Here is a 22,510-nt window from a genome sequence, read left to right on the forward strand (position 1 = left end):
TCCATCAGACCGGGAGTTATCCCAGTGAGTGTGTACGGGGTGGGGGAAAGTGGGCTTCGTGTTTGAAATTGTTGTCTCTCCGGCCCAGCCCCTGGGCTCAGGAGCCCCGCAATCGCCCAACGGCTCTCTGCTCTCAAGCTCACCTCCAGCCTCTCCCCTCCAAGTTCCGCGGGCTCAGAACGCCGGCAGGTTCTCCGGTTGGGCGGGCAGAGGCCGCTTCCGCCCTCTTCCAAGATGGCCGCCTCGTCTGCGACAGGCACGGTCACGTGAGCACCCTCGCCTATGAGGTCGCCGGGGCTGGGTCGGCGATTGTCCCTTCCCGGGCCCCGTCCCGAGTCGGCGACTGCCGTTGTCAACCGGAGCCTGAGAGATCATGGCAACGGGCTCGGGCGGGGAGCGCGTGGCAGCTGCGGCAGCGGCGGCAGTTTGGTCGCGGGCCGGGGCGGCGGAGCGGCGGCGGCGGCGGCAGCACTGGCGCTGGCACCAGCCCTGAGCACCATGCTGCGGGGCAGACCCGAGAGGGAGCTGGCGGCCTGGTTGGAGGCGGAGGCCGCGGGCGCGGCCAAAGCGCATGCGGCGAAGGAGCAGGTCCGCGTGGACTCGGGCGCTGCCGGGGAGCCGGAGCGCAAGGCTGGGGAGGAGCAGCCCAAGGAGCCGGCCCCGGCGCAGCCCCGCGCGGCCGAGGAGGGCGACGCCCGCGTCCCACCGCGGCCGCCGCCCACGCTGCCCATGTACCAGGCGAAGCCGGCGTCGGCGCAAGGCCTCTCCCCGCACGGGAAGTCCAGGAGCAAGAGCCGTAGCTGCAAGCGGAGCTCGGACCGGTCCGAGGAGTACTGCTCTCCGCGGCCTGTCACCGTGGACAGCTCCAAGGCCAGGACCTCCCTGGACGCCCTGAAGATCAGCATTCGCCAGCTCAAGTGGAAGGAGGTGAGGCCCGGCCCGGCCGCGTGGGCACAGGGGGGTGGACTGGACGACCTCAGAGGAGACGGACGGCCCAGGCCAGGTCTGAGGGCCGAGCGCCTGCTGTGCGCCACGCTTGTCAGCCGCAGACTGCTCATCCTTCAAAGCCTAGCCCCCAAGTCACTTCCTCAAGACGGCTCTAGACCCCTCCAGGTCAAGTTAGCCACTCCCTCCTCTGGCTCCCCTGCAGCTCCCCTCCAGCTCCATGGTCTCCAGCCATCAGCGCTGGCCTCCCCACATGGTAGATATTTGTTTATGTGTCTGCCTCCTCCACCAGCTTGTGAGTCCCTGGAGGCCTGGATCCTCTCTCTCTCTCTCTCTCTTTCACTTCTTCCTTAAGTTATATTTGTTTAGCATTTACTGGGTGACCCTTGGGGCGGTTGAACCGTTTGTACTTTGGAGGCAGGCGGACTAGGGTCTCAGCACCCTGCCACTTAGCTCTGTGACCTTGAGCAAGTTGCTTCACCTCTTCAGCCTATTTCCTTCTCTATAAAGTGAGACTGATAAAACCTATCTCATAGTTTTCTTAGTATTAGAAGACTCACCGCTTATTGTAGTGTAGCCCAAGTGTTCAATAAATGGTAACTAATCTTACCACGTACTCCTCTCTCTCTTCCACCATCACTATCACCATCACATCACCATTAGCATCACTGTCATCAGTGTAGGCACTGTGTTTTATGTTTCAGGGCTTGGCTTATAGCAGGTGTCAGGAAGTGGTGGGTGAACGGGTGAATGAAGGAATGGGTTATTTGTCCCTGAACTCATTTTAGACCTGGTGGGGGCTGGGATGAAGCACCAGTGACATCCAGAGATATCTGTTGCAGTTGGCGGAGTGGATAAAGCCATTTGACTTTATTTGCAGCACCTAAGGTTATTTAATGTGCTTTTGGGAGTGTCAGGATTGTGGTTTGGGGTAGTTGAATTTGGAGGCTTGGACCCAGATGGTCTGCTGATGGGACAGGATCTGTAGCAGGCAACACGAAGACGCAGGTCCTTAGCCCTGGGTCTTAGCTATGGTAGAAGTTCAGGAATGGTTTAATGAAGTTGGAACATGCAGAGAGATGGCCACAGAAAGGTTTGATGAGGTCAGAGGGTTGATATCCCAGCAGAAGGGGTCGTGTGGTTTGGAGGGCAGTCAAGAATCAGGCAGGGCAGACTTCCAAGTAGGGAGGTGTTAGCCATTGGGAAGTCTGATTCCAGGGGTCAGGGCCCCCCAGCCTTGGGGCTTGGGGTTCAGGGGAGGACTTTGATGCCTATGAAACCTGGAGAAAGTGAGGGAGGCTCCCGGTACTAGGTGTCTGGGTTTCGGGACAGGGTCTCAGGTCCAGACCAGAGATATGAGGACCAGAACAAGATAAACCTGGAGAAACTGTCAGTACTATAGTCCTAATGAAGGGAGGATCCAGGAACTGAGACCAGGCCACAGAATTAAGGAAGACTGATTGGCCCAAGCCTGTGCTTAGCTTAGCCCTGGGGAGGAGGGAGACGCAAAACTGGCCAGATCTCAAGTGATGGAGCCACACGGACTCAGAAATCAGCAATCACACATGCTGGGCCAACTTCATTCACTCATTCCGTAAGTGTCCATAGTGTCCACTATGGATGCTGGGCCCTGCGAATCAAAGATGCTTAAGATGTAATCCTTGCCTTCAAGGACCTCCAAGTTCAGTAGGAGGTAAGACACAAGTAAAGAAATCATTGCAGTAGTTACAGGGCCTTTGCTGCTGCTTCCTGAAATGCTCTTTTCCTAGCTATTGGCATGGCTTACTCTGTTACTTCAGATCTCTGATCAAATGCCACCTCCTTGGAGAGGCCTTCCCCCAAGATCCCTCCACTCTTTTTTATTTATTTTTTCATAGTACTGAACTCTAGTGACATTATATTTTATATTGTTTATTGTCTGTTTCCCTCAGTAGAATGTAAGCTCCATGGGGGCAGGGGCTTTTGTTTTATTTACTGCTGTATCCTCAGGTGCTTGGCACATAGAGGTGCTCAATAAATATTTGTTGACTGGATGAACACCTTATGTGATGAGCGTTTCTCTCTCTGTGTAAAGGCGTACATGCTATAGGAGATAGAGGGGGGCCATGTCAGGGCCAGGTACTGGAGGAGAGAGCCCTGAGCTGAGTTCTGAGTGCTGAGAATGAGTTGGCATTATTTAGGGGTCGCCGACTTTGGATCCCTGGCCGAGGGAGTGGGATGGACCAAGCAGAGGTGCATTTGGGGCTTCGCAGGTAGTTCAGTAGGGCTGAGTCATAGAGTGGGGGGCAGAATGGTGAGAGAGGGGGCAGGAGGGGTGAGCAGGGGTCAGATCATGTGCTACACTGTGGAATGTGGATTCTTTTGGAAACCTACATGAGCCACTACAGAATCTTAAGCGTCTTCTGTTTATCTGCTGTGCTACTTTGGCAAGTGAGTTAAATTCTTTAGGCCTCAGTTTGCCTGTCTGTCAAATGGGGTTGGGTCAGTGGTTCCCAGTCTCCTTACTGCTGTAGCCACATAATGGTAATGTGAGTCTATGTGTGGCCCTTGCACAGGTGAAGCCGGTGGGGTGAGCAGTTTACAGGGCGCTACCTCCAGCCCCAATCCTGCCTGTTCTGCTCAGAAAGCATGTTGGCATGTAAGTGGAGATGCTCATTCTAGTATATTTTAAAACATAATTCACTCACAACAAGACTTTACTATTAGACATGTGATTATTTACATAGTCACGCTTCCCTATTCGTCTGTGAGGTCCCGAGGACAGGAGTGGTGTCTGACTTGTGTCCTTGATGCCCAGCAGATGGCGGGTGATCCATAAATGAATGAATGAATGACTTGCAACAGAGCTCACATCTCATCTTGATGCCATAGAATGTGGAGTTTGAAAAGTGCCAGACTGGGTAAACTTTGAAGTTCCTTCCAGCTTTAAACAATGGTCATGGTATTCTTAGTACCTACCACAAAATTGGCTGCACGACAAGTAACATATATATAAACTGGGTACTAACAAAATGTAAACACAGCCTCCCCAGGCCTCAGTTTCCCCATCTGTTACAGGGGTGGTGTTGGAAAAGGTCACCTCTAACGCTCAGCACTGATATTCTAGGAGCAGGAAGTCTGCTGGGGGCTGGGTTGCAAGGAACTGAGCTGCAGTGTCCCTTGTATGTCATGCTGTGCTGTCACTGCAGGATTTGGGAGTCCCTAGCTGGCTGGCTTTGGCAGGGGTTGGGCAGCAGCCCAGGCAAGAAATAAGGTTATGAGCACCAACCAGTGTGAAAGCTCTGTGTCTCCTTTTGCGAGTGAGTGGTGAGGGGCTCCACCATCGGGCTATTCAGCAGGGCAGCGCTGAGGCAGCATGGGAGTTCAGACGTTTGCTCAGCTACAGGGCACAATCTCCCTTCTTTCTCCACTTTTCTCTTTTCTGCACACACTTAACGACAATAACGATAACAGTGATAATGAACAGCAACTATGATGGAGCCTTCCACAGCTCTTCCCCCATGCCAGGCACTCTTCTAAGTGCTTTACATATAGCCAAGGAGTTGATTCTCCCAACAACCAATAAAGTAAATGCCCTTTTGTCTCCATTTTACACAGGAGGAAATCGAAGTACACAGAAGTTAACGTATCCAAGGTCCGACAGCTGGTAAGGGGCAGAGCTAGCATTTGAAACAGGTTTCCACTTGAAACCAGCCTCCCATTCTGTGCCCTTCCCACTGCTCCCTGCTGGCTGATACTGGCGGACCCTGGGTCAGGGGTGGCATAGACATGAAAGGGAGTCCCTCCTTGCCCTCCAGGGATAGACGTGCATATAGACAATTGCGGTCCAGCCTGGGAGTTGAGTGGGTAAATGGCATTCCATACAGAATAGGAGCAAAGGCAGGGAGATCCGGGTTTATATGCAGGATGGGGTGATGGTGGCTTAGAGAGCGCGTGGAGAGCAGAGAGAGATGAAGAAGGAGCCAGGTTGGAGGACGTCGAAGGCCATGCTGAGAGGCTTGCACTTCTGGCTGAATATAACCTCAGATTCTTGCCATATATAGACCGAGCTTCCCTTGCCCATTCTGTCAGTCTCAAGGGCCCCACGCCAACTCTCTGAAATGATTCAGTTGTCAGTTGTAACTCCAGTCAGGTCTAATGCAATGGTGCCCACCATGCTAAATTTGTTTCTCAAAGGACAATTCACAAATGTTAGCTCTGTAAACTTGTAGGTAAGACGAAAGTTTATTCTAGAAGAGCAAAATCATGTTTATAGAGTCACCGTGAAGTTGCAACATGAGAGGGATGGTTCCTGGCTCATAGTAGATGTTCAATAAATATTTACGGAATTGTATGGTCCTCTTCTAATCGTGTGAGCCTCTCTCCCCGTCTCCTGTATATTTTTGCAATTCTGACACCCTCATTAGAGAAAACCTTAGGGAAAAGACACCATGGAGGATAGATGCCACTGTTGTTGTGAGCTGCCCTCCTTGGAGATGTCGGTTGTGTATATGTGCGTAGTGGTGCCATGGGCATCAGCTAACGTGAACGAGGGTGCTGAGAGATTTGATAGAGGGACCTTTGTTGGTAATAGTTGGCATAAGCCCCATCCCAAGATCTATTACAGAGTGAACTCTTTGTTTGAGAGTGTCCAAATCAAGTGCTGTTTTCTGAAATGTATCCAGCCTTTCTTCAGAACATATATATATATATACTTATGCTATCATCCTATTTATAACTTGTACTATGTTAGTTACTGTTTATGAAATATCGTATTATGTGCTAGGCATCATTCTAAGTGCTTTATACTCATTAAAACTTGTGTAAAATGTTTATTATGGATTATTTTATTTAATCCTCACAGCAACCCTCTGAAGTGGATCCCCTTATCATTTCCAATTTACAGATGAGGAAACTGAGGTTGAGAGGAGGTTAGTTCAGGGTTGAGCCCAAGTTCACACAGGTAACAAGTGGCCGAGCCGTCCAGGGCCTGTGCTTGTAGCCAGTATGCAATCCTATACTGTCTTCTTTGCTAATCCTTTGCTAAAATCCACCCTGCAAGGAGTTACTCTATTTTCATTATTCCCAGATAACAATTGAAGAAACTGAGTTGGGCACAGCAAGAAAAGTGGGAGGGTCAGGGTTCAAACAGTCTGTCTTGTTCCCAAGCCCACTTTTCAGTATGTTTTATCATCCTTCACTTCTTAGCCCTCCCATTCCTCATCTGACTCATAACTCTGAAATGGCAGTGGTGTCACTTAGAACCAGGAGGGTGATATTGCAAACAGGACTTAAAGTAAAGCACATTGAAATATATCCTGCCTGGCAGAGGGAGCATTTGGTGTCTGCACCTTGCAAATCCTATCTCATTGCTGCCCACGAGGGAGAAGAGATTCTGGTGCATTTGACTTGCCGAGTGGCCTTGCTCCTCTGCAGGATGTGAGCCTGCTGCATGAACTGCTGTGTCTCAGACTCTTTGTGGAAGAAGGCAGATTAGAAAATGAAGAATTGGGTAGTTTAACATTCCTCCCTTTCTCACTTTAATGATAGTCATCGCGATTTACTTTCCATGTTTTGAAAACAGCATTACATTTAGGGACGGTTTATAGCCTACTCCATCGAATGTTCGCCTTCAGTAGACACGTTATTTTAACGCCTAGTCTACTAGAATTTTTCCTTTGCAAGTTAAGCTTGTCACACCATAAAAATCACAATTCACTGCCACTCTTATATAATATATATGGTAGCTTCATGAATCCACACTAATGCCTTACAGAGTCCTTTAAAAGACAGTAAATTCCAGGAGCTCATATTCAAGTTCTATAACTACTACAAATAAAAATTTTGGTTTTTAAGCAGGTGTTAAAATTGTTAGAGCAGTTTTCTGTGTTATATAAACATGCCCTCTGTTGTAAATAGCCTTGATTTTCTTAGCATTCTGGATTCTGGTTTTGTATCAGCAGAAGTTGAGTGCAAAAATTCAATCATACATTTTCTTTTTCTTTTAAATCTGTTCCTTGAAAAGAACATATTGTAAAAGTAATCGGCCACTCTTTTAAGTGGCTTTTCTAGAGGGAAAGTATTGTGTTCTGGAGCTAGTGTGGACTTTGAATTCAGACAGATGAGTTAAAAATCCTTGCCACTAATTACTCGTGTGACCAAGCCAGTTGGGTACTGCATACAGAACCACTCTGAGCGTCGATTCTTCAACTGTATCGGTGGGCTAGTGATGCTTCTCTTGCGGAATTCTTGTGAGATTAAATGAGGGGATGTATGTAAATTGCCTTAACCCAATGCTTGGCACATTGTATTCAGTTAAGGTTACTTCTCCTTCTATTGGGTAACTATAGACAAGGGTTATTTGATCTATATATATTTTTAAACTAGAAAACAACTAGTATAGAGTTTCATCTGCGTATATAGGTTACTGGTTAAATAGACATGACCAGCTCATTTGAATCATTTAACAAATACTTTGAGACCTACTTTGTGCCAGGCTATATTTGGGTTCTTGGGATACAGCAGATAACAAAAGCACCCGGAGACCTCTGCAGGGTAAGGGAGAGTTACATTTTTTGCATGAATGTCAATGTGATGTAGTTTAGGTTTAAAATTTTTTAAGTAACACTGATTTAAAGTTCTTTTCTTTTAAAATCAATTATACTTTTAAGGTTTCATGAGTTCAATTGAATTTTTTTTTAATTTATTTATTTAAGTTTTAAATTTATTTTTGGCTGCATTGGGTCTTGGTTGCTATGCGCGGGCTTTCTCTAGTTGCGGCCAGGGGGGTCTACTCTTCGTTGTGGTGCGTGGGCTTCTCATTGCGGTGGCTTCTCTTGTTGCAGAGCATTGGCTCTAGGCACGCGAGCTTCAGTAGTTGTGGCACATGGGCTCAGTAGTTGTGGCTCTCGGGCTCTAGAGCGCAGGCTCAGTAGTTGTGGCGCATGGGCTTAGTTGCTCCACAGCATGTGGGATCTTCCCGGACCAGGGATCGAATCTGTGTCCCCTGCATTGGCAGGTGGATTCTTAACCACTGCGCCACCAGGGAAGCCCCTTAATTGAATTTTTTAAAGCCTCTATTCTGGACCTGGTGCCTGTCTCATCATACTCTGGTATATTAACTATATATGTCACCATGGGAAACTTATTTTAGCTATTCAAGTGACATCAGTAATTAACTTTTGTGTTCATAAAATAAATAAGGAGGTTGTTGATGTGAATGTATCCGTTAGCTGTATAGAAGAGAAGCAGATTCCCTGGGCTGACTCCTTACTTTCATCCCTAAGCGGCCCTCCCCACTGACCCTGGAAAGTCCATACCAGGCATGGGTTTGAATCTTGGCTCTGTGACCCTGGACAAGTTCCTTTACCTCTCTGAGCCAAAGGTTCCTCATCTCTAAGAATGAGCATAAAAACATGGTAGGCTTGTGAGGATTAATTCTGAAAATCTTTGAAGTGCCTGGTGCTTTAAAGTAAGAATACCTGTTGGTTTGGCTTTCCCTCTGATGAATTTCTATGACATCTTAATTCAATTTTATAATAGAAAATTGATTGGTCTGAACAAGCAAATAACCTTGCTGTTGCTTTAATCAGTTTGGAACCCCTCCTTTCCATGTGGCTGCTCCTCCACGGCCCAGTCACTCCCTGAGATCCCTCCACGAAGGCTGTGCTTTTGTCAGAGAGAACGATGATCTTGTTTCTCTATTCCAGATGGACCAACATCTCTCCTTCCGCATCACCTCGAATCGGGCCCTGCCTTAACAGCTGCCTTGGCCGCCATTTGTGTACATGTTTGTTTCTCTGGGTGTTTTGGAACCGTTATCTAGTAATTTTTATAAATGCTCCCTAAGTCCTGGCAGGCATTGCTGACAGCTCCTTCTCTTCCCCCATCTGCTTCTGTGTCATCTGAGTAAAACCTTCGCATCCTTATTGGAGCTGGAAGAATAGGGCGGTTTGTCTCGCGTGCTGTCATCCCTAAGTATAGTGTTACTTTTCAAAGAAGCCCTTCAGTCCCTCTGCCTAGAACTCTTACAAAGGCCAGTTTTCATATTTTGTTCATTATGGTCACAGGGGGATTTTATTTCTCTTTGTGTCAGAACTGTGGTTATTGGAATTTTAAAAAGCAACAATGTAAAAATTTCTGGACATCTTAGATTATTTACAAATACCTTTTGTTCAAATTCCAAAAACAATATGTGCTTATGAAAATTTATACAATTCCCAGGTATGTAAACTCAAACCCCAAAGTCCCCTCGACCCCATTCCCTGCCCTTCCCCTCTCCCATTCTCATTTTCCTCTTAGGGTAACCCCAAGACTACAGTTTGGTATGTATCTTTCCAGATTTTTTTTTTTTCTTATTCCTGTATGTATCAGGACCACTAAATTGTGCTGGAGTATCAAACAACCACAAACTATCAGTGGCTTACTACAACAAAAGTTTCCTTCTTGCTCCCACCTAGGGGGTTGATGAGATTTGGTATGGGGGTGGGGCGAGAAGGGGCTCCCGCCATCTTGGTTATTCAGAGACCCAGGCTTCCAGCTCAGCACCTGCTTCAGTGAGTCACTGAGAGGAAGGGAACATTATAAATTCTGCACAGGCTTTTAAGCCTTCTACCCCGAGGTGATTCTGCTTACATTTCATTTGTCAAAGCAAGATACATAGCATGGTGAACTTCAGAGGGGCTGGGGCATGCAGTCCTACCGTGAGAGTGCAAAGAGGAGAATCAGAACATCCTGCTAATGACCACCAACTACACATCATATGTAGAGATACAAGAGATACATATATAGTATAGAAATAGAAATAGAAACAATTTTCATTTTATTTTAAATGCTGACATTGTACAATATTTATGGTATTTGGCAAGTTTTTCTTTAGCAATACCTCATGGACATCTTTCTCTGTTAGTACATACGGATTCATTTCATTTTAATAACAACCAAAGAGTCCATTTGATGGATGTACCACCATAAAATGTATTGATGGATGTGTTTCCATATTTTTTGTTTGCTGTTACAAAGAATGGTGCAGTAAACATCACTGTGTACAAATGCTTCTGTAGGATAAATTCCTAGGAATTGTTGGGTCAGAGGATACGTGTACTTTGTATTTTGATAGTTACTGTCAAGTTGCCGCCAGCAGTGTTTGAAAGTGCTCGTCCATGGATATCCTTTCCAATGCTGTGTACTATTAATCTTCTAAATCTTTGCCAAACTGATAGGTAAAAATATGTGCTTTTAATTTACAGGTTTGTAATTGTCATCAGGGTTTGGCTTTTTGTATACGTTTTTAGTCATTTGTACTGCTTCATCTGTGAAATGCCTAAATGTCTTTTTGTTCATTTATCTTTTGGGTTGTTTATGTTTACATTTTGTTTGTTTATGTTTTTCTTATTGGTTTGTAAATATTATGGGTAGTTACTTTTTGTCTCATTTGTGTTGTAAATCTTTTCCCCCTGTTGATATTTAAACATCTAATAATCATTTGCCTTGCATGATCTGCATTATTATAATTTAAAACATTTTTTTTCTTGCTACTTACTAAAAGCAGTCTTTATTTATTATTGACTTAGCTTAAGAGGGCAGAAGAAACATGCAATTCTGTCTTCAGGTACTATTAAACTCCTAGAGAATTAAGAGGCAGTGTGGAGGGCCTTAGAGTCTTACATTTCCAGGAACTAGACATTTTATGTGGAACTGTCACATATATTTATCTAAGTTGACTTTTACGTTGTGCAGTAAGCATGGTAGACCTTATTATTTCTGTTTTACAGATGTCAGTGTGGTGTGGAGTTGGATTCGGGTATGAATCCGCACCGCTATTTGTTCTGTCACACGGGGCATCGTGATACTTGTTTTTTAGGGTTGGTGTCCCATTTTAATAACATATGTAACCTGTATTCCAAAGTGAGAATGCACTAAGTGTGTGGTCTGCTTCAACTCTCCCACCATTCAAAGTTGTTAAGTGACACACAGCTCAGAACTCGAGGGTGGTGTCCTGGCTCTCAGGCCAGGTCTTGTTACAGTGGATCATACTGTTTCTCTAAGTAGAGTATGATTTCCTGGCTCTTAGAAATAAGACCACTGGAAATTAGTGTTTACTGAAGGCATTCAGTGCAGGACTGGGCTTTGAGCCTGGCTGTTAGTTTTATTTAAAACCACATTTAGGGCTTCCCTGGTGGCGCAGTGGTTGAGAATCTGCCTGCCAACGCAGGGGACACGGGTTCGAGCCCTGGTCTGGGAAGATCCCACATGCCGCGGAGCAACTGGGCCCGTGAGCCACAATTACTGAGCCTGCGCATCTGGAGCCTGTGCTCTGCAACAAGAGAGGCCGCGATAGTGAGAGGCCCGCGCAGCGTGATGAAGATTGGCCCCCGCTTGCCACAACTAGAGAAGACCCTCGCACAGAAACGAAGACCCAACACAGCCATAAATAAATAAATAAATTAAAAACAAAAAACAAAAAACCCCACATTCATCACTTATGTAAATAATCCTTGGAGACTTCCCTGGTGGCACAGTGGTTAAGAATCCACCTGCCAATGCAGGGGACACAGGTTTGATCCCTGGTCTGGGAAGATCCCACGTGCCACGGAGCAACTAAGCCCATGCGCCACAACTACTGAGCCTGCGCTCTAGAGCCCGTGAGCCAGAACTACTGAGCCCGCGTACCACAACTACTGAGCCCGTGTGCCACAACTACTGAGCCCGTGTGCCACAACTACTAAGCCCGCGCGCCTAGAGCCCGTGCTCCACAACAAGAGAAGCCACCGCAATGAGAAGCTGGCGCACTGCGTAGAAGAGTAGCCCTTGTTCACCGCAACCAGAGAAACCCCGCATGCAGCAACAAAGACCCAATGCAGCCATAAATAAATAAATAAATAAATAAATAAACACACCTATTTAAAAAAATAATAATCCTTGTACATTGTTTAAAATATTAAAATTTTGCAAAAAATAGAAAAACCCATTTGTAATCCCACCACTGAGATGCAATGACTGTTTTTTTAAAGGTTTTAATATTTAAATAAAAACCCAATTAAACAATGAAACATTATTATTAGTCACTAAAAACAATTCAAACCCCTAAATACTTACAGTGCTTGTTTTGCAGTGGCGGGATTCTCTTTTTTTTTTTTTTTTTTTAATCAGAGTATTTTATTTTATTTTTAAGTTGAAGTATAGTTGATTTACAATATTAATTTCAGGTGTACATCATAGTGATTCAGTATTGCAATGACTATTTTTATTTTGAAGGATTTCATTTCAGTATTTCTTCTAGGCATAAATTTTTATATTTTACAAAGCTGATATAATTTGTTATGTTAACATTAATGCCCACATTATAATTTAAACATTTCTTACACTATACAAATTTTTCATAAATGTCATTTTAATTGCTGCAAAATATCTCAGTGAAATATTTTTCATTTTCATATTATTAAATGTTTAGATTGATTCACCTATGAAAAAAATTTGTGGTTTACTTTTTTCCCTATATTTCACATTGATTTAAGACAACTTTCCAGAAATGAAATAATTAGGTTAAAGGGCATATACATTTTAGGGCTTTGGAATGTATTGCCAAATTGCTTTCCAAAAAAGTTGTAGCAGTTAATATGCAACAGTGTATGAGAGTTCCTGTAAGTGCTTGCTTTTGAAGAATATAATGACAAATATTGGAGAAGAGAGTGAAATAAATGAATCTTCTCTCTGTCTTTACCAAATCTAATTCTAATAATCAGTGCCTAGCTCAGAGCAGGGCATTTTGACATGGCTATTTTGGTGTAGTCATCACATCTAAATTGAAATAGCCGTATCAAAATGTGAGCCACTTTTGAATTTTCAAATAATGTATTCAGTGGACATGTTTGAGTTTCTCCCCATCATCGACCCTCTCCCTGCATCTGATTCCTTACCCCATCCCTGTTCTTCTATAGATGAAGTAAGACTTAAGCATTTTATGTACAGTTGAGCAAAGAAACTGCTGGAAGTCTCAATAGGTTATTTCTTAGATTTTGTCAAAAATATCTCGTATGAGAAAAGGATACATTAAGAGCTGTGTTCAAATGTCATATGCCATCATTAACCATTAGGGAAGTGAATATCAAAACCACACTGAAATACCACTTTGTACCCACTAGGATGTCTATAATAAAAAAGACAGATAATAAGTGTTGGTGAGAATGTGGAGAAATTGGAACCTTCATACTGGTAGGAAAGTAAAATGGTGCAGCCATTTGAAAAACAGTTTGGCCGTTCCTCAAAATGCTAAACACAGAATTACCCCATGCCAGCAATTCACTCCTAGGTATACACCCAAGAGAACTGAAAACATAGGTCTACACAAAAACTTGTACACTAATGTTTATAGCATCATTATTCACAATAGACAAAAAGTGGGGACAACCAAAGGTCTATCAGCTGAAGGATAAATAAAATGTGGAATATCCATACAGTGGAATAGTATTTGGCCATAGAAAGGAATGAAATACTGGTACATGCTACAACATGGATGAGCCTTATAAGCGTGTTATGTGAAAGAAGCCAGGCACAAAAGACCATATATTATGTGATTCCATTTATATGAACTGTTGAGAATAGGAAAATCTATAAAGACACAAAGTAGATTAGTGGCTGCCTAGAGCTGGGGGTGAGGGAGGCTTTTGATGGGAGAAGTGGGGAGTGACTGTTAGTGACTGTTAGTTAGATTTCTTTTTGGGGTGATGAAAATGTCCTTAAATCAATTGTGGTGATGGTTGCACAACTCTATGACTATACTAAAGAATGTTGAATTGTACAATTTAAATGGGTGAATTGTATGGTCTGTGAATTATACTTCAATAAAGCTGTTGAAAAAATGCCATATGCTTATCCAGTTCTCATCATTGAACAGTACTTATCTCCTGGGTAGTAACTGGAAATATGTTTCAGGAACTTAAATCAATCAAGTGTCCCTGTTAATTCTGCATGTTAATTCTGTGTTGCCAGATTGCCTGTCAGTGGTACATGGGCTCCTTGGACACCAGTATCTAAGAGAATCTTGCCCTGGTGGCATAAAGTAGTGGCAGCTGTAACAGCACTCCAAACTTTCATCAGAAGAGGGAGTTTTTTTTTGGGGGGGGTGGAAATTCAAACATTTGCCTGAAGAATAAAGTTAGGGCTCATTATGGAGGCTGCATATGAAGCCTTCCAGTGAGGCAGTGTAGCATGGCAGTTGAAAGTATGGGCTTTGGAGCCACACAGATATGATTTTGAAACAACACACTATATAACACTGGGAAAATTTTACTCTGAGCCTCAGTTCCTTTATCTATAGAATAGGCATAATACAGTCACACCTCATGGAGTTGTTTGTTGCCAGAATAAAAAGATATAATCATGTAAAGTACTTAGCCTATAAATACCTGGTACGGTTGAATATTTTTAAATTAACATTTGGCCCTAAGCTTCTCTAGACTCACTTCACATATTCCATGCCTTGAACTTTATCTACTGCCAACACCGCACTGCATGTGGTTATCTTGAACTTTCGTGCTGTGCCATTCCTCTTTACCTTTGTTCATATTTTTCCTTCTCCTTACTTAGAATGTCCCCTTCCTTTCTTTGGCTAACTCTTACACATTCTTCAAGGATCTCAATTTGATTAGTTTTTCCAAAGAAGCAACTTTTGGCTTATTGATCCATCTCCATTGTATCTTTGTTTTCTATTTCATGGCTTTCTGCTCTTTATTTCTTTTCTTCAACTTTTTGAGGTTTATTCTGTTCTTTTTCTGACAGTAGGTTGGATGCTTAGCCTATCATCTTTTCTAATAAAAGCATTCAAGACTACAGACTTGTCTCTAAATACTGCTTTAGCTGCGCCCACAAGTTTTACTATGTAGCATTAAAAAAGTCACCTTTTAGTTCTACGTATTTTAAATTTTCATGAAAATTTTTTCTTTGACCCGTGGGTTATTTGAACTGTGGCTTTTTAGAGTTTCTAAACATATGAGGTTATTTCTACTTATTTTATTATTAATTTCTAACTTAACTGCAGTGTGGTTAAAGGATGTTCTTCCTTTTTAAATCCTTTCCTCCCTTCCTCATGCCCTCCATCTTCATTTTGTTTTCCTTTTTTTTTTTTGCTTTATAGCCTAATACGTGGTCATGTTCTATGTGTGCTTGAAAAAAGTGTGTATTCTCTAGTTACTGAATGCAATATTTTACATATGTACATTAGATTAACTTGTGGATTGCACTCCACAAATTCTGTAGTCCTAATATTTTTGTCTGATCTATTCATTACTTGAAGAGGTATATTTACATTTCCCTGTATGATTATGAATTTCATGTCATTTTACATTGAGTTTTTTCTTTTTCCATTTCACCCTGTACTAGTCTGGAAGTTATACATTCTGTTTTTATTCTTCTACTGGTTATCTTAGAAAATTTAATATGTATGTAATTTTGCAAAGTCTAAAGTTAGTATCTTCACTCTCCTCTTAACAAGACAAGGATCTTAGGATGCTTTCATTGTGGTTGCATCCCTCCTGACTTATGTGCTTTTGTTGTCCAATATCTTACTTTATCCTTTTTTTTTAAAAATTTTTTATTTATTTATTTTTGGCTGTGTTGGGTCTTCGTTTCTGTGCGAGGGCTTTCTCCAGTTGCAGCGAGTGGGGGCCTCTCTTCATCGCGGTGCGCGGGCCTCTCACTGTCGCGGCCTCTCCCGTTGCGGAGCACAGGCTCCAGACGCGCAGGCTCAGTAGCTGTGGCTCACAGGCTTAGTTGCTCCACGGCATGTGGGATCTTCCCAGACCAGGGCTCGAACCCGTGTCCCCTGCATCGGCAGGCAGATTCTTAACCACTGCGCCACCAGGGAAGCTCTATCCTTTTTTTTTTTTAACTTCACCAATTAGACCTTATTTTTGTTTTACATAGTCTCGGTGTATTTTAGGTTTACCCACATGTTTACCATTTTCTTTGTTCATTATTCTATTTTACGACTCAGACCTTCCCTCTGAGATCGTTTTCTTTCTCCTGGAGTAATCTTTTAGAAGTTCCTTTAGTAAGGGACTATTTGTAATAGGCTATCAGTTTTTATTTGTCCAAAATTACCTTCATTTTCCCTCACTCTTGAGAGACAGTGTCGCTGCACATATATTGCTAAGTTGATAGTTTTATGATCTCAGCCCTTCGAAGACATGCCGCTGTTGGCTCACTTCCATTTCTGCTGTTGAGAAGTCAGCTCTCAGTCTGCTTTTTTCCTTTGCTCGTAAAGTGTCTTCTTCTTTCTGGCTGCCTCTAAAATCCTTTCTTTGTCTTAGATGTCTTCAGTGTCATTGTGACTCCCTAGGTGAGGATCTCTTCTTATTTATTCTGCTTGGGATTTGTTGAGATTCTTGTCTCTGAGGTTTGTTATCTTTTATTAATTCTGGAAAATTCTCATCTGTTTTCTCTTTCAGTATTATCTCTCACCCAATCTTTCTCTTCTCTCTTCCTGGAGTAATGAGTTAAGTGTTTGTTGGACCTTTTTTTGATAGTGAGCTCGTGTTCCCTGCAACTTTAATCTCTGATAATTCTTTGAGGTTTGGGCTTAAAGTGAGGATTTTCGTCTTTTGCAGATGCTTCAGAGGGCTCTACTACCCCAGAACACTTAAGACTAAAGTTTAGGTCTCAGGCTTTTTAGGTTATTGGCGTAGCTGAATTCTGACTCCAGGCTTGCATCAGGAAGGTGTTATGACGGTGTTCTGAGAGAGGAGACTCCTTTCCTTCTCTTTCCCCTTCCTGAGCCACGGCCAAGACAAGGCAGGTTTTCTTCTAGTTCACCCTCATAGGATATGGCTTTGCAGATGGTCTGGCTGGATATGGGAGTTTCCAATGTGATGCTTGCCTTGCCGGCAGACATTCAGGGGCCAGACCACATGCAGAGGTTAGACCATTGCCTATGTACAGGGAAAAAGATAATTACACTTACCTTTTAAAAAGTTCACCCCAGCTGCCCTACAGAGAATAGATTCCAGAGTTCCAGAGGGGAGGCAGAGGCAAGTTTGGATGCTATTGTAGACCCCAGGGGAGAGACGGGGCTGCCTGGGACAGCATGGTGCTGGGTGGGGAGGGTTATTGATTGAGATGGTCTGTCTCTTCCCCTAAACTGTGAGGTATTCAGAGTGGCAGGGAGCTTGTCTTATTCATCTTTGAGTCCTTCATGCCTGGCACAGAGAAGGCATTCAGCAAATGTTAATTGAATTGAACTGTGTAATCAGTAATGGTTCTAGCGCTGTTTTTTTGTGACTGTTTTCTTTAAAGGGAAATGACATAAAGGCATTCCAGGCAGTGAACTCATCCTATCTCTGGCATTGTGAAGCTCAAGCCAGAAATAGAGAGCCAGTTGTTTGTCAGCCCCTGCAAGCCTTAGGTTTTGGCCAGGTTTACTTTCCATGATAGCATAGCTTTCTTTAGCCTCTGCACTTGTTCCTGTCTTACGGAATCTCAGACTCTATTTGAAACTACCTACATAAAGCCTTACCATCTTACTGGGCTTTTTCTCTAGGCAGGTTGCAAAGATGTCCCTCTAATGGTATAACTATGAAACCTTCTGACTTCTAAGACATTCTTTTTGGGAAAAAGTGTTCTGTGTCTAAGGAACAAATGGAGAGGCAAATGGTCCCTGCTGGGTGACGGTTTAATGAGCTTCAGCTGGCCGCTTAGGACTGTTCCTAGAGTGTATGCATTACTGTTCCATTAGAATGTGTAGAAGTATTTCTAGAAAGTACAGTGAAATAAAGCATACATATATGATTTTAAATTCTGAGGCCTTGAAGATCTTCATTTAAACAAATATATGTTGAATGTCTCCTGAGCCCCAAGCCCCGTGCAAGGCACTGGCAATAAAGACACAGTCAGACACCGTCCCTGTGCTTGAACCAGGATCACTCCTGGCCCATACTGTCCTTTTGTGTGAATTAGTAAAAGGTGCCCCCTCTTCAAGGAAGAGAATATTAGTCAATATAGTATTTCCATTTCAACAACAAATTTGTTACAGCAAATGGATTATTAAGGACAAATGAATATTAGTTATTAAATAATATTTACATGGTATCATAATGAAGTACTTACTGAATTAACCTTAGAATTCAGAAGTATTCTGGCACAGTAGACAAACATCAGATGATTGAACTACAATATGAAACTTCAGATTTAACTAGTGCACTAATACCAATGAAGGATATTTTTAAAAGTTGAAAGTAGGGAATTCCCTGGTGGTCCAGTGATTAGGACTCCACGCTTCCACTGCAGGAGGCCTGGGTTCCATCCCTGGTCGGGGAACTAAGATCCTGCATGTGGTGCGGTGTGGCCAAAAATAAAATTAAACAGTTGAAAGTAGTCACCAATTATACTTCAGATGTAAAAGTAGATCTTATTTAGAAATACAGTCTATTTTAGATTTTATTAGATCAGCAAAGTCTTTTGATAATCTGGTTTGTCAAAGGGGAACAATATATATTGTCCTGTTAAAATGAGACACTTGACTACCATATGCCAGAAAATTCTCATCATAAATATAAAATGGCCCAAACAAAATCATCTGATGATGTTTATTTACCAAACCAGGATATTTCTGAATTCCTGGTTTAAGTCAACAAGTACTTTCATTACAATAATATGTAACTATTATAACTAATATTTGTTATCATGAATAATACATTTGTTGTAGAGTAAAATATATAAATATAAAATATGAAAAGTATTCCAGATATTTAAAGATGCCTGTATGTGCACGGCATCACTGCATCCTTGTGCGTGACTTAAAAGCCACACATGGTGGCCTTGGGAGGCCCAGTCTTGGGGGTGCAGAGATAGCTGATGATTCCAACGCGCAATGCTGAGAGTTCTATTAGAAGTGTGCACGAAGTGTGCTGGGGGCCAGAGGGAAGCAGGCCAACGGGGAGGTATGGCAAATGCCGGTGTGTGTGAGAGACACTCAGGTGAGTAAGGTGCATGGTCTTTTGCACATATTTCGGCTGTTGGAAGCCTGGAAGCCTTCTTTCTGGGTTCCCGCTGCATCCTGGAGAGGTGAGATAGCTGAGTTCCAGATTGGTGGGGTTCTGTTTTTAGATGGACTGTGTAGATCTCTCCTCCTGCCGACGTCTTCCGTCTTCAGGTCTCTGGTCTCACAGCATGAATCAGCTTTATTTTATGGCTTGTTAACTTTTCTTTCTTTCCCACCAGATTTGGAATTCAGCTAGCTCAAGGGCCATATCCGTCTTGTTTGTTATTGGCTCCTCACACTTCAGTGCACAATGCCTGGAATACTATATAATAAGCTTCTGACAGATCTTGGCTGAGATGATTTTTTCATTCATTCCTTGAACATCTCCTGAATGCTTATTTTGTGCCATGGACTCCGCTGAGCCCTGGGCGAGCAAAGAAATGCCACCCCGTGGGTCTCTCCCGTCGGGGAGCTCACTCTGGCTACTATGGCCCAGTGGAGGAAGGGCAGTGTTAAAGGGGGCGTGGGCGCAGCCGGCTCCGATGCAGAGCCGGTGGGGGCCTCTGAGCTGAGTGTGGAAGGCAGAGAGAGGGGGTTGAGCACGGTTTCGGGGTGTGGTGTCAGGACACGTATTCAGACAGGGCCAGCAGGCACGGCAGCATGGTGGTAAGCTACAACGCTGGGGGCTGCGAACATTCCCTCCGGCTGGAATACAGGATTTGAGGAGAGGAGAGCGCGGGATGCTGTGACCTGAGAGCCGAGTCGTAAAGGTCGTAAAGGTCCTAACTGCACACTGAGAGCTGGGGAGCCACGGGAGGGATTTAAACAGATGTGTGTGTGTGTGTGTGTGTGTGTGTGTGTGTGCGCGCTTCTTCCAAGGCAGAGAGACGGAGACCCAGGGGGAAGCCAAAGGCTGTCTTCACCAAAGCAGTGGGGAGAGATCTGTGGGCTATTCACATCTTCAGAGCCTGGGTACCACGCTGCTATTTAATAAAGGCCTCATTGCTTGATGGGCCATTAAGTAACCAAAGATATATTTCAACCTCATTGAGGAGGAAGACGCAGAGTAAAATCAAATTCAGACCACGTTGAAATAAAAGAATAAAGAGGCAATTCACATGCACGGCTCTCCTCCTAAGGACAAAGGGAAGGGGACAAACATCATCCAGGGTCCGCCCGGGGCCAGGCACCGGTTAGAAGCTTCCGCATTGGTTTTCTTGCTTAGTGCCTGTAGCAGCCCCACGTAGAGACGGTGCTGTGCCTTTTGTAGGTGAGGACCTGGAGTGCCGGGGACGTCGGCCACTTGTAGGTGGCACTGGAATCTCAGCCCTGGTCTGACCTCACCATGCCCGCTCCTCCCATTGCACCTGCCTCCCCGGGCAGGCTTCTCTCCACCAGACAAGCCATGATTCACTTTTGTGCAAAGGACGAATGGTGTGGAGGTCAGCAGCCTGGGCCCGTGTAGACCTGCACTGCCTGAAGGCGGGAGCTCGTCTGTTTGCCCGTGGCCCTGGCAGACGCGGCCGGGGGAGGCTGGCGGGTTCTTGCTGCCCCGAGCAGGGTGTCGCTGGCCTTTGCACCACCCTCCCACTACTCTCCCTTTTGTCCGTCCTTCCCTCTCCTCTGCTTGTCTGGCCCTCCTGGAAGATAGATTTGAATCCATCCTGAGACCTTTGCTGATTAGTAATGAGCAAGTTGATGGAGACTTCCTTGTGGTCCCTCCTCAAGGTGTCACATTTACATGGATGATGGCATCCTGTGCAAGAGACGAAGGGCTGAGGTGCCTCTGGAGGGATGATGGGCTGCGGGGTCGATGTTCTCACGTCCATAATCCCCACTCACATCCCGGCAGAGCATTTAAGGTCCTTGTTCTCTCCCTCTGCTCCCCAGTGACCTCACCCTGGCCAGGCCTTCTCCCCGCATCCACGCCCGGCGCTACTCCATCCCGACAGCCCCAGTCAGTTTGATGCCACCACCCTTTGCTCTCACTGATCTCTCGGCCTGGAATAGCTCTTGTCCCCCCCACTCCCTGCTGGCTGGACGTGGAGCCCCACTTCAATGTCCAGTCAATTCCGAGCTCCGCCGTGAGGCCTCACCCTCCCCGCAGAGGCAGCTGCTTCTTCTTCTGCGTCCTCAGAGCCCTTGGTATGTCCCTCTGTACAGATTGATTTTCGTGGGGGGTAATGATTTGTTTATGGATGCTGAACCCTGAGCAGTTTGAGGACAGAGATAGTGGGGTGTGTGTGTGTGTGTGTGTGTGTGTGTGTGTGTGCGTGTGCTTGTGTGTGTGTGTGTGTGTGTGTGTGTTTCTCTAGAGCCCAGCCTGGAAGAGCATGAGCGTGCCAGCCTTGGCCTCAGCTGCAGAGGGGCAGAGAGACAGAGTACGTGAGGGAGTGAGTCCAGTCCTATGTCTGTCTTGTTTCTGTCCTTCTGTCTCTTGCCAGGAAAATCTGCTTTTATCTGGAGGTCATGCTGCCAGGCCTTCTCTGGGGTTGTCCTGTAGGGGGCTGTTGCCCTACAGGACAATCCTCTGCCACCCTTTACCCACCCTTCCCATCGCCAGCCTCCCCTGTCTTCTGTCCCGACACCAGTGAACACTTGTCATGTGCCCTTTGCTTTGCAGTGTCTCTGACTTTGGCTCAGATACTCGGGGGGGTCTCCCCACTGCACAGACAGGGACTGTCCTAGTCATTGCTGGATCCCCAGCCCCTAGATCAGCACCTGACACTTGTAGCTGCTCAGTGATGGCTGTGGACACACCGTGCTCTCAAAACCCAAAGCACTTGGCTTGTTCTTGGTCTTGGTTTTCTTTATTCGCCGTGTGTTTTTGTTAGACTAGGCTAAGCTGTTGTAACAAGCAGACCCAAATATGTAGGGGCTGAACAGAATGGCAGCCTATTTCTCGCCCTTGTAACACCTGGGTAGTTATTCAGTTTGGTGGGGTGACATTTGGAGACTCAGGATTCTCCAGCCTGTGTCCCTGCCACCCGTGAGGTCTCTGCATCATCAACAGCCAGTTCCCAGGAGAGGAAAGGGCGAGGGGGAGCACACATGTCACTTCTGCTCACATCCCAGTGGGTGGAACTGGGGCACGTGTCACACTTAACTGTCAGAGGAAACCAGAGCTGGACAGTTGTGGTAAAAACAGATTTTCTTGGAGAACTATTGCAATTAGGGAAAAGAGTCTTCAGTATGCAACTGGGCTCCATTCCAAATACAGTCAGGACAAGTGGGGATTGGTAGCCAAGGAATTTGATTAGATATTGAGGGAGATCAGATATCAGGGGTGGGGCATTCTTGCTAAACTGCCTTTAGCAGGATTCTTGCTAAAACCGCGATGCAGTGATGAACACGGAAGCCCAAAGGTGGAGACCTAGTTGGGAAGAGGGTTCAGAGGAGCCTGATGGAAGTTCGGTCAAGGAGAGAGTCTTTGTCGCTGCCAGGGAGACTAGCACTGTGTCCAGGAAGGAGAGGAACTGGATTTTGGCGAACTTCCCGCAGTCTCTGCCACAGTGCCGTGTAGAAAAAGGATGTGGAGTTTGTCAAAACTCCTGGTTCAAATCCAGGTCTGCTCTTTGCTAGCTGTGAGGGTCTGGATGAGTTACTTAACCC

The 22,510-nt window shown here is 44.9% G+C and overlaps 1 protein-coding gene across 5 annotated transcripts in view; it reads left to right on the forward strand.

The window, feature by feature from the left end:
* Positions 1–364: 364 nt before the first annotated feature.
* The window catches only part of TTLL11 (tubulin tyrosine ligase like 11), a 267,536-nt gene continuing 245,390 nt past the window's right edge, over positions 365–22,510 (forward strand). For all 5 annotated transcript variants that reach the window (XM_068553149.1, XM_068553144.1, XM_068553147.1 and 2 more), the window contains exon 1: positions 365–927. In XM_068553149.1, the coding sequence (XP_068409250.1) occupies positions 499–927 (429 nt within the window). In that variant the 5' untranslated portion in view covers positions 365–498. The remainder of the gene's footprint in view (positions 928–22,510) is intronic.

Source organism: Eschrichtius robustus, chromosome 10 (genome assembly GCF_028021215.1).
Source record: "Eschrichtius robustus isolate mEscRob2 chromosome 10, mEscRob2.pri, whole genome shotgun sequence".
NCBI lineage: Eukaryota > Metazoa > Chordata > Mammalia > Artiodactyla > Eschrichtiidae > Eschrichtius > Eschrichtius robustus.